This window comes from Gymnoscopelus braueri (genome assembly GCF_963280865.1).
Source record: "Gymnoscopelus braueri genome assembly, chromosome: 3".
Taxonomy (NCBI): domain Eukaryota; kingdom Metazoa; phylum Chordata; class Actinopteri; order Myctophiformes; family Myctophidae; genus Gymnoscopelus; species Gymnoscopelus braueri.
In genome coordinates this window covers 53,804,476-53,816,975 of record NC_137612.1, presented here as the reverse complement: position 1 = coordinate 53,816,975, position 12,500 = coordinate 53,804,476, and the positions used below count along the sequence as shown (strand labels likewise).

Below are 12,500 nucleotides of genomic sequence, written 5' to 3'. Positions count from 1 at the left end.
GCAGCAGGGCATAACACGTACAACAGACCTAGAGAACATGTGGTTGAAGATAGAGATGAAGCAGAAAGCCTGGGTCCTCAACCTTTTGGTCGATGGACTATGACATTTTTACATTTTCAGATTGGAGCCATTCATATTTTTGTCAAAAGGGGGCATTAAAAAGGGGCCATTAAACAAAACAAAAAAACAAACAACAAACATGAGCTATTTCAGCATGCGTCTACCTTGACATAGTAAGTACCCCACATCCCCGAGCGAAACCCTAGACTAGAGCTAAATCCCAGCGCTAACCCCGAGATTCTAAGATTTAGGTTAAAAAGGGTCCATGGAACTAGAAAAAAGCACAACAAACATGGGCTTCTTCAGCATGCATCTACCTCCTCATAGTAAGTACCCCACATCCCCAAGCTAACCCCTAGACTCTTAACTGCCTAGAACTAACTCCCAGAGCTAACCCCTAGACTAGAGCTAACCCCTAGACTAGAGCTAACCCCTAGACTAGAGCTAACCCTTAGGCTGGATCAAAGATGGGAGAAGAGCACTCCTTCTCCTCTTTCATTCCTCCTTCAGTTGTTTCTGTTCCTGTACTGTATAGTGCAACGCGGCCACAGCGGTGAACCGCACTTACAGTTCTCCATCTGCAGTCCCCTCAGGGCTGAGCTACAACCAGTGTTGCCAGATTTAGCTATATAAGCAACCAGGTCTATGAAAACAAGCCCAAAAGAAGCACCATGGTACATGAACACTTTAAGTTTAAACCTACATTGGCTATTTGAAAAAAGCCGATCTCACGTTGTGATGATATCTTCAAAACAAATCTTGAAAAAAATGTTTTAAACATTTCCCTGGTACAAAATATTTTCAGGTGGGAGTCCGCAGACAAATACATTAATTCATCTGGGGGTCCTTGATATGAAAAGGCTTAAACAACATTTAGGAAGCAAGCCTAAATAAGCAACTACACTTAAAAAAATACGCAAACTACCGATATTTACAAGCGACTTTACAGAAAAACAAGCCCAAAGTCGCTTATAATAAGCAGACTTGGCAACACTGGCTACAACCCCAACATGCCACAATGTGATGTGTAACAGAACACTAGATTTAGCGGCCAGGAGGCACAGTGGAATAGAGACCGCAACACATGTGTTCCTTTTCCACACTCAAACTCAGTGGTGGATAGTAACTAAGTACAGGTGCCAAGTGAGGTACAATTACTTTACTCGAGTATGTCCATTTTTGTAAATCTTTCAATACTTATATAAAATATTCGGGGGGAAAAAAGTGAAATGGGCCAATTATAATGACTACTTTTACTTTGGTACTTTAAGTATATTTTAATGCCAATACTTTTGTATTTCTTACTTAAAGCAGCACTATGTCAGTGGCCACTTTGGACACAAATAACATGGCAGCCAACGTCTTTGACTTCATTACCCAAGATTCTCTGCAAGCATGTCCTGTCCGGCGAGGACGCGCTGTGATTGGCCAGTCGTCGCTTTGACTGGCAGCTCTGCCTTGGTACCTTGGCAAATGCCAGGATGAAAGTCATTGTCTCCCCTATACATAGTAATATAGTCAAGCCCCTAGCAGGGACCCCCTGAGTCTATACATGTATTGTAGAAGGATGATTGTTATTGCTTAAACAAGTAACTTTATCATTTTGTGGGACATAATATGCTATGTAGTTGTTACATAGTGCTGCTTTAAGTACAATTTTGAATAGCCTACAGGCCCGTTACTTGTAACAGATTATTTCTACATTGTGGTATTGCTACTTTCACTTAAGTAACGCAAATCTGAGTACTTCTTCCACCCACTGCACAGATGTGTTCCTCTTCCCCTGCACTCCAACTCAAGCTGTGAAGCATTCAAACTGGCATGAGGAGTAAAGCCTGCCGGTCTGGCAGCGTGAGAAGAACGCCGACTGGGTACTGAAGGGTTTTCTTGCAGGGTGAAATAGTTCTACTGCACTGCAGTGGTGTAAAGTAACTAAGTCCATTTACTCAAGTACTGCACAATTGTGAGGTATTTTTTTTACTTTACTGGAGTATTTCCAAATTTCAATACTTTTACTTCTACCCCACTACATCTCAGAGGCAAATATTGTACTTTCACTCCACAATTATTGGAAAACTAGTTACTAGTTACTTTGTAGATTTGGATTGTTATTTGAAAATATACCACTTCGGCCCTACATACTGTATACTTTGGCTATTTTCAAAAGCTTCTTTTACATTTTGAAAACTTAAAATGGGACTTTCTGCATAATGAGTACTTTTACTTTTGATTATTATATTACTGAATACTTTTGTACTTTCACTCAAGTACATTTTGAATACCAGACTTTTACTTTCACTTTACAGATCAGTATACATTATCTACATTGTGGTATTGATATTTTTACTTAAGTAAATAAGTACGAGTTTTTCTTCCACCATTGGCTGTGTACACGTACCTCTTCCCAGTTGCCAGTCTTCCACTTGGGACAGCGCGCCCCGCGGCAGCGCCTCTGCCTGCTGGGCTTGGAGGGGGACAGGCGCTGGCAGTTCTCCTCCGGAACGGGACGGCCCGACCGGGTCACGCAGCTCACCTTGCGGTGCTTGAACCCGCGGCCACAGGACGCCGAGCACTGCGAGAAGAGAGAGAGAGGGCCAGAGGTAAAAAACAAACAAACAAAGGGTTAAAAAACAATACGAAAGAGCTTTTGGTGGTGAATGTCTTCATGAAGGATTAAAAAAAGGTGAGCAAAATTGTAAATTAGTGCCACGTGCTGAGAATTCTTGGGAATTAAAGCTTTGTTAGTGGGTTAGTTTGGTGTTTTGTTTGTGGATTTGAGCATACTGGAATCAGAGGACGGGGTTCATGACTGTAACAAATAAAGTGTGATGATTGAGAACAAATGTTTCAGGTTGGTAGTGAGAAAACACAACGCAGAACACGAGATCAAAAACACGATCCGTTTCCTAATAGCCCACAGGTTGACCACATAACCACTTACTTCGTCGTAGTGGCGAATAACAGAGATACCAGATCTACAAGAATGGGGTGCTTGTAAATCAACTATGTACGCTTTTGAAAAGATTTGAACAAACAATGACAATTTTGACAATATTTGAAAGTGTTCACCTTTAATTACACGCCAACAATAGAGACACTAGATTGAAAGTGGCACAAAAAAAAGAAAATAACTCAGTTTGTTTGCTTTTGAGAAACTTCAACTCGGTACAGGCAGACAGACAGACAGACAGACAGACAGACAGACAGACAGACAGACAGACAGACAGACAGACAGACAGACAGAGGGACAGACGGACAGACAGGCGGGCCGGGATCCATCCACGTGGCCCCCGGTGGACCAATGGCAAAGCGTGCCGGCGTGGGCAACCCGGCAGCACTTTGTTTCACCTCCGGGTTCACTGAGCTAGCCAAAATATAACTTGCTGTGACAGGCAGACGCCCCCAGAGCAGCACACACACACGCACACACACACACACACGCGCACACACACACACACACACACACACACACACACACACGCACACACACACGCACTCACACATGTGCTCACACGCGCACATACACAGTGCTGCAGGGAGAATCAAAGGGGGTGTTGCGTGTGGGGATGGATGGGAAGTGACAGGCTCTGAGTTGAACGGGTACAGCGGCCCAGCGTGGCGCGGCGCTCCGACCAGCATGGCACCCTGGCAGACAGGAACACGCCATGACCTCTCACCTCATTCAGGGAGGGGGAGGGGGACGGGCGGGGGTCTTACAGTCCCTTGTCTACACTGTAAAATCCTCGGTGCTCATTCGACAGAGTAGGTTATTATAACTGCGTAGGTCCAAATAAAACACTCGTTTCCAAACATCAACTGGGTCTCCTTTACTTTGCATGCCGGTGTGAATTTGAATGAACTTGACATGGATTTATTTGTGTTGTCAGTGATGTCAATGAACTGAGCGTTAGTACAATCCCCCCCCCCCAAGCATCACCTGTTCAGGCCCTTTAATCAAAGCGGTATAACATGGTTCATTCCAGTGGGATTGGGGGAACATTTTACTTTCAGCATTGTTGTGACAACAATGTAAAAGTCCAGTGAAACCAGCAGCGTCCTACGATTTTGGTTTGTATCTTCAAATAAAGGCAAATAAGACATTAAAGTCGTGTGATTCCTTTTTATGGCTGCATTCGTTGCGAGTGCATTTCACTTTGATTTCACATAAATAAACATGACGTTTTGTCGATGACTGTGTGTTGTGTGTGTGATGTGATCAAGGTTATGGTTGTTGTGAATATCACCGATCCATATGAACCCGTAGTTGTGCAGTAACTTGGGTGAGCAGAACACATGTGTTGAACGGTACTAAGGTGGGCCCATTCCTTGTAGGAGAAATAGGGCTCTGCCGTGAAGGCTTAAATCATTAAAACGTAGGCATTTTACAACCCCTAGGCAACCTGCCAGACTGCAGTTCTATTCAAATGTCAGGTCATTCCTCAAGGTTTATATACTCTTAAAAAGGGCTTTTCCAAGCCATTGTGCTGCACTCAAATAAAACGCTATTACCTTGGGGATCTTTCCAAATGGGTCAAAGTAAATCACCATTCATTTTCACAGCCCATGAACTCCCATAACTGCTTTATTAACTTGGAATTCTCTAGTGTGCTGCAAATAGCAATCAGCTCATATCAACTTCATCTCGCACTTCAGCCTGTCATTACCCACTTAATCATTTAAAGGAAAGGTAAACAAACATGATTCCACAGACAGCCGTGACAGCATCAGTCACCCACCAGCTAATCGACCTGACATGGTTTTATTGGACGGCAAACTTCCACAGACATTTGAGCACCTTTTTGCTAGAATCTACACATCGCAATTACAGACACAAAATATATTATTGGAATCATATATAACTTTATTTAGAGAGTCCAAAGGAACAGAGCTGACATGCGTCTACATACATACATACATACATACATACATACATACATACATACATACATACATACATACAGTACATCACATTCCAACAGCATGTGCTTTGTCTGGGAGTCCTGAGACTGCTAGTGGCCTCTCTTCCGGCACTCACTACATCAGTGGTTCTAAACCTGTGGGTCCCCAAATGATTTCGGGGGGTCCCCAGATGTGACAATTTAAGGACTTTTAAGACCTTTTTAATACCTCAAAAGAAAAAGAAAGAAAAGAAAAAAGACCACTACTGCATCAAAAGTAATCAACAAACTATACTATAAACACTGGTCAAACATTGGCCAAATTGTTTAATAATTTAAGAAATATATGATTATTTTGGGGGGTCACGGCCTGAAAAGGTTGAGAACCTCAGAACCAATGCACTACATCAGCGACTCCCAGCCTGTGGGCCGGGGCCAACTGGTGGTGCCGTCAGGATATTGCTGATTTTGAAGATGTTATCGATAATATAACATTCATATAAAAAATTCACATCCAACGTAAAGTAAGCTGTGCCTCATAGCCAGGTGTTGCAAATATTGCTAATTAAAGAATCAGGCCAGGTTGCTGCTGTCTCTCTCACTAGCCTATATCTTAAATAAGTGTAATTAGTTGCATATTTGTGTTGCATTCAGTTGCATCTGTTTATGTCATACATACATACATACATACATACATACATACATACATACATACATACATACATACATACATACATACATACATACATACATACATACATACATACATACATACATACATACATACATACATACATACATACATACATACATACACACACACATACACACATACATACATACATACAAGCAAACAAACGCACAAAGCCACTTGTAGAAGCAGCTGGCATCTCTTAAAGAATATATTGAAAATGACATGGTGTTTTTTTTTTTTAACCTTGAAAAAGTTTTCAACCAAATGAACATTTTAACTTGCTCTGAAAATGCACAAGGCCCACCTATCTGACCACTTCCGGCTGCCGTGTTAAGTGGACAGATGGGTGGGCCTCGTGGCCTTTCGAGATTTTCAAGTGGGGCCTGATCCAGAAAAGGTTGGGAAACAATTGTGCTGACTAGACAACAGGTTTTCCGAGTTTGTTTTGCCTTTCTTTCTTTTTCCTGGAATCGCACAGCGATTTCCCAGGAGTCAGTCTGTTCTGATGAGATAACCCAGGAAGGGCCCCTTCCCAGATCAAACGTGACCCTTGACCCCACCAATGCACCCCGGCATTGTTCCTTCCTGACGGCCCGCCATTTGAGTCACCGTCAGCCGCCCCCACCGACCGACCGTCGGAACAATGTCATCAATCCGCATTAACCCGGAGGGGCGTGGCTGAGGGAGGGGCTAAACTGAGCTGGCGACTTTAGGGAGTAGCACGTGTTGCCGCACGGTAAAATCCTGAGTGTGCGGTTTATTTAACTCTGAGAGTGTAAAAAAAATAAATAAGTGCACAAACAAAAGTGCACAAAACTCTCAGGAGCTCACACCAAGCACTATAATTATAACTCAAGTGAATGGCAGAGTTCACACCACAACTATAACAAAGACAACAGTGAACGATATAGTTATAGCTATCATTATAGTCATAGTGCTCGGTGTAAATGTCCCTTTACAAACCCGTAAAGGATCCGTTTGTACATTCTTGGGAGTTACAGACCCATAAAAGGTCTATTTGTATACTCTCAGAGTCAAATGAACACTCAGGATTTTAAAGTGCAGGCACCTCCCCCCCCCAAAAGGATAAAAAAAATGAAAGAAAAAAGGCGGTAGTGGGCATTAGGAGTGACTGAACACAGTAAATGAGATGGGAGGCTCCGGGGGAGGCATTGTCACACAGAATAAAGATTTACCTTGATACAAAAACGCTTTGAACTCCACACAACAGACAGGAAAACAACACATAATTGCCCCAGAGAGGTTAGTATAGGCCCTGACCTCATAAAACAACAAAAGATATTGCTCAGTGATATGTGCATTTTTCATTCAGCAAAAAAACTGCCCCCCTCCCCCCCCCCTCCCTTTGAAAATGCTGGCTAAGCGGGGGAGGGGGTGGGGGGGGGGGGTTGCTTTAAAATCTATTTGTCGGAACTCTCTGATTCCACCCTTCCCCGAAATGAGAGTTTCCCCGTCTAAATCCACAGGTAAAGCGCTAAATAATATGGGACACCGCCACTTCCATGTTCACGCTGTAATTACAATAAAGCTCAAGCTGGTAATCTGCATGTTAATCTTTTAAATTGAGGTGTACATGTTGCTGAACTTGTGTTTTTTTTCTTTTTACAAGGATACCGTGTTCAAGGGGCAAGCTTGGCAGTAATGAATGTTTTCACATGTCTGTTAGTGGGTTCTCATAGCAATTATCTCATTTATTTAGACTATTTTTGGGACCACTGTTCCGGGGTGTGAGTTAGTATCAACCTTTCCTGAGAACGGCTAGTATTCAAAGCATATTATGCTTGCCAGGAATAGAGGATATATCGTCTCTGTCGGGTGGAAACCTTGTATGTCCAAAACTTTCAGGATTCAAAAGTTTTTGCAAAAGTAGCAGATCGACAAGCTCCCTACTTTTGATTATTTTGTGTGACGCAGTAGTATGATCAAGTAGGGCGTTAAGTTAATTTACAAAAAAACACAAAAAGAAAACATATGAAGATAAGAGGTTTCTGCCCGACATCGATGATATTCAGAAAATCTTTCTTTTGGCGTCTGGATTTTGGCCATGACATTCTAGGCAAAAATATTTCAACCTACTGTATATTTCCAAGATTTTCAACATTTAAATAAAATAATTAAAAATAGCATATGTACAAGCTCTACAAAATAGGCAATCTACAAGCTCAGAAAGCGTCGCAATGCAATGCTTTGGGGGCTTGTAGATTGGCTATTTTCGTCATGTGGTGTAACCCCGTCATACGACAAAGTATAGAAGTATAGGGCTTTAAGGCAATACGTGTTGATGCAATAAATAAAAGATGATCATGACGAAAAATGATTGGTGAGACTTTGTTCAAATGATAAGAATGATAGAAACCTTTAATAGTACCTCTACTTCGCTTTAATTGTAACCTTGGAGATGAATTCAAAATAAATCCATAAAGAAAATTAAATATTGACATTGACATGATAATGAAGTAGCAAATAAATACAAGTAATTACACAAATATACACAATGAGACAGACTAATACTGCCGTTGGAAGTGAGAGGCATGGAATGGACTTTATTTCAAGAGCCTGTTGGTAGACTTAATTGGTACACAGCCAAATCCTGAGTGTTACTTTAAGTATTAAAAAAAGGACCCTTAAGTTGGTCCATTTTAACACTCTGGATTTCAGTGTGTGTGTGTGTGTGTGTGTGTGTGTGTGTGTGTGTGTGTGTGTGTGAACTGTGAACATACTCCACCGCCTATACTGGCCACTGGGACAGTACGGCGTAAAGAAAACGACTCCGAAATAAATATGTATAATATTCTACAGCGCAAGAACCAACGTTTTGGTGGAATTGGAATTGGAATGTACGCCACTGTGTTGCGTAAACCAGTGGTTCTCAACCGTTTTCATATCAAGGAAATGAATATGCATTTAGCCATGCGTGGACCCCCACCTGAAAAGGTTTTGTGCCAGGGACCCCCCACACAAGATTTGTGTAGTTAAATGTTTCAAATTATTTTCACAAGATTTATTTTAAATAGCAGATCTGAAAGCTCACAAAACACATTAAAGATCTCGACTCCCTGCCCAAACTCACCCCTATTTTCAAATAGCCTATGTATAAAATAAAGTTAAAGTGGTTAATCTATGTTTTATAATATAATAATTGATAATTGCAAAGTAACTAGTAACTAAGGTTTTCAAATAATTGTAGTGGAGTAAAAGTACAATATTTGGATCTGAGATGTAGTGGAGTAGAAGCAAAAGTATTTAAAATGGGAACTACTCCAGTAAAGTAAAAATTCCTCAAAAGTGTACTTAAGTACAGTACTTAAGTAAATGTACTTAGTTACTTTACACCGCTGGACTGCACTACCTGTACTGTTAACAAACGTGTTAATAAAGTATTCAATCAATCAAAAACTGCGCATTGCATCGCACCACATTGTGAGCTTGAGATCTGATATTTAGAGGTTATATAGGTGTTAAAGTGGTTAAACCGATGTTTATGCCATATTAACAAACTTGGCTTGGGGGTCCCTGGACCCCACATTGAGAACCACTGGTGTAAACAAAATGTCGTAATTTTCGCTGATTTGAAAGTAGCCAGATATGATTTTTTGATACGTTAGAGACATGTGAGAGTCATTAAGGTCGTTCTCATTTAGTGAGAGACGGCGTCGGGGGATAAAATGCGCTCGCTGCTGGGTTAACTTAACAGACCCTTAAAATAAGGTGTAATGTCAGGACAAAACATTTATGACCATGAAGAGGCAGGCAGTCAACTGGGTGGGCTATAACAGGCATGATACACAGGGCTATTTCACTGTAAGAGCACTTCTGGGGTCATTTCAATGTCTACTCTGGCTTTTTGGGGATGCAGTTGCTTGATTCAAGAAAGATATTTGATATTCATTTTATCACAAACACGACCCCTGTAACTCATTGTAACGTATAACTCCATTTTAACCATGTTAGACGCATTGAAAACACACGTCCTAGGATCTGGTGACTGATATTGTCCTTCTAATGCATGTTTTTTTTTCAATATATTTTTCTATTTTTAATTTAGTTCATTCTAAAAAAGAAGAAGAAGCAATTGCAAAACTAGCCCCCTAATGCATTAGAAGGACAATATCAATCACCAGAACCAAATATGTGTGTTTTCAATGAGTCTAACTCTAAAACTGAGTTTGAAGTTACAATGGGTTTATATTCACCTGTTTCCTAGGCTGTGTGTTTTCCACTTCCTGTCGATTTGATCCAATGAAATCCAATGAAACTGGTCAGATGACCAATGATATCCAATGAAATCGACAGGAAGTGGAAAACACACAGCCTAGGAAACAGGTGAATAGGAGGGGGGGCTGGTATGGATATCAAATATCCAAATCCTGAATGAAGCAACTTAAAAACCTCTTTGGTCTGGGGTTCACATAAGCCCTTAAAATAAGCCCAGAAGTGTGTTGTACGTGAAATTAACCCCTTAACCACAGATTCTGGATCGGTTTTCACTACCCCCACTGATAAACATGGTAAGCATTACGAGGTAGAAGATGACACATACCCTGGACCTGTGCCTACGCTGCAAAATCCTGAGTGTTCATTTAAATGGTACACTTGTCTCTCAGAGTTACACACCCGTAAGGGTCCATTTGGTTCCATTTATCTAAATTTTTTACTTGGGCAAATATTTCAAAAGAAAACACCCACAGAGCTTTTAAAAACGGTGCAGAAGTCAAGTATTGCTTTTCCCAAGATGTATTTTCTATCATCATTGTGAAATAATCATTTGAATAATTTTTGTTGGGTTCAAATTTTTTGTTTTTGTTTATCTCTGTAAGCTGACAGCAGCCATTAGGCCTATCCATAGGCTCTGCGTGCAGGACTATAGTTAGGAAGGCGTCATTCCCGTTCTCCTGTACCCCGGGTCAGTTTCTGATAGCTTCATTTGATTGGCTCAGCAGCAGATTTGAACCGGAAACACACACTTATGAAGGTGTCATGTGTTTCCTGTTCAAATCTGCTGCTGAGCCAATCAAACGAAGCTAGGATGAGAAACTGACCCGGGGGACAGGAAACTGGAATGCAGCCTTCTGTAAAAAGGGCACTAGGGTCATGCACAGATAGCCTAAGTGCTGTAGGCCCGATTCAGGGAAATAAGGAACCTTTTGCAACAGAGGTGTTGCGATGTGGGGCGTAGTGGCTGCATGTCGTCTATCGTAGTGCACCTTTAATTTGACACTCTGGATTTTACAGTGCAGGGCTATTATTGACTGCATTGGATATACTGTAGTTGACAAGGCTTGGTTAATCTTGAAAAAAAAAAAAAACTCCAGTGAGAGAGAGAGAGAGAGAGAGAGAGAGAGAGAGAGAGAGAGAGAGAGAGAGAGAGAGAGAGAGAGAGAGAGAGAGAGAGATCCGATAGGGGGCAATCGTAACAAAGATTGAGGTAGACACATTAAGCCTAATTTATGCTCCATCGTGCAATGGTGTTGTGCGCCGAGATCGACCAAGAAGATCTGAACTTCAAGCTAACAACGCTGTGAGCCGGTAGGCCGGTCAGTCTTGGCACGCGACAACGTCACGCAACGAAGTATGAATCAGGCTTTAGGTTGGCTCAGCGAATGAGCTCCATATACAAAAAATACTATTAACTTCCCCTGTGGTTACAGGAATCAGGTGTAAAAAAAAACAAACATTACAACAGGGCACATTCTCTTAAAGTGAAGCATGTTGATGATGATGATGATGATGGATATATATATATATGAACACACTTAAAATATATTTTAATCAAATCTAGGACATAGATAGCTTCGGAAGTTAAAATCAATCAACAAACTGCTCATAGAGAGAGAGAAAAAAAAGCAGAATATACAAACAAATTGAGTATCAAAATGCAAGGTGCCACAGGAAAAACACCCAACCTTATATTTTGATTTGGAAGTGTTTGATATTTATATATATATGTATATATCTTGTGTCTCCCTTGTTTTGCCTAAAAGCACCATGGTTGTACAGGTTGTCGTAGGTTAATGGCTAGTTGAGCTGAGTTCCAAGTGAGGTATTGTTGAGCATAGAATAATTAGCAACACCAAGTATTTACAAAGCAAACATTATCTAACACAATATATATATATATATATATATATATATATATATACTCGCATCAAGCACCTTTGGAGCAAAGACCTTGCAGCCTATCGGTACAGCAAAGATCTTTAAGTCCACGCTAAGGAAATCTGGCTATTATATCTAATTAGCAATACAACATTTGTGAGAAACACTTTATTTTACAGTCCTATTTTAAGTCCTATTAAGTATACTCTGTATTGAGTGCGTGTTGTTGTTTTGTCTCTGTGGTAAATGAATCATTTTGAAACCATAGTTTTTCGCCCCAGCTATGTAAAGGAACTGCAAAATAAAGTGTTAAATTGAGATTAGTAACTTCTCTCTAAACAAACCACATGTGCCTTGAGACAAATTGAATTCTTGATACAATAGCCAGTTGAGCGCGTGTGTATACAGTATATATATATACTGTATAAATACTACATCGTCTCTGTCGGGTGTTAACCTCATATGTCCAAAACTGTTACTTTTCAGGATTCTAATTCGAAAACAGCAAAAGTAGCGGCAAAAGTAGCAGTTTCGAGCTTGTAGATCTGCTGCTTTTGATGCTTTTATGTGACGCTAGTATGATCAAGTAGGGCGTTAATTTATGAAAAATAAAAAATTTGAAGATGGAGATAAGAGTTTTCTGCCCGACAGCAACGATATACTGTATATATATATATACAGTACTTAAAGTATTCAGCACAAATATAGTATATAGCATGTAGGCCGGTGCT

At 40.7% G+C, this 12,500-nt stretch overlaps 1 protein-coding gene across 2 annotated transcripts in view; it reads right to left on the bottom strand.

Annotated features, from left to right (window-relative positions):
• Positions 1-12,500, bottom strand: part of adamts9 (ADAM metallopeptidase with thrombospondin type 1 motif, 9) — a 111,509-nt gene that overhangs the window by 31,673 nt on the left and 67,336 nt on the right. The window contains exon 18 of one of the 2 annotated variants that reach the window (XM_080423263.1): positions 2,459-2,632. In XM_080423263.1, the coding sequence (XP_080279389.1) occupies positions 2,459-2,632 (174 nt within the window). Of the gene's footprint in view, positions 1-2,458; positions 2,633-11,954 lie in introns of those variants that run through there. The other variant, XM_080423264.1, reaches the window with a different exon arrangement.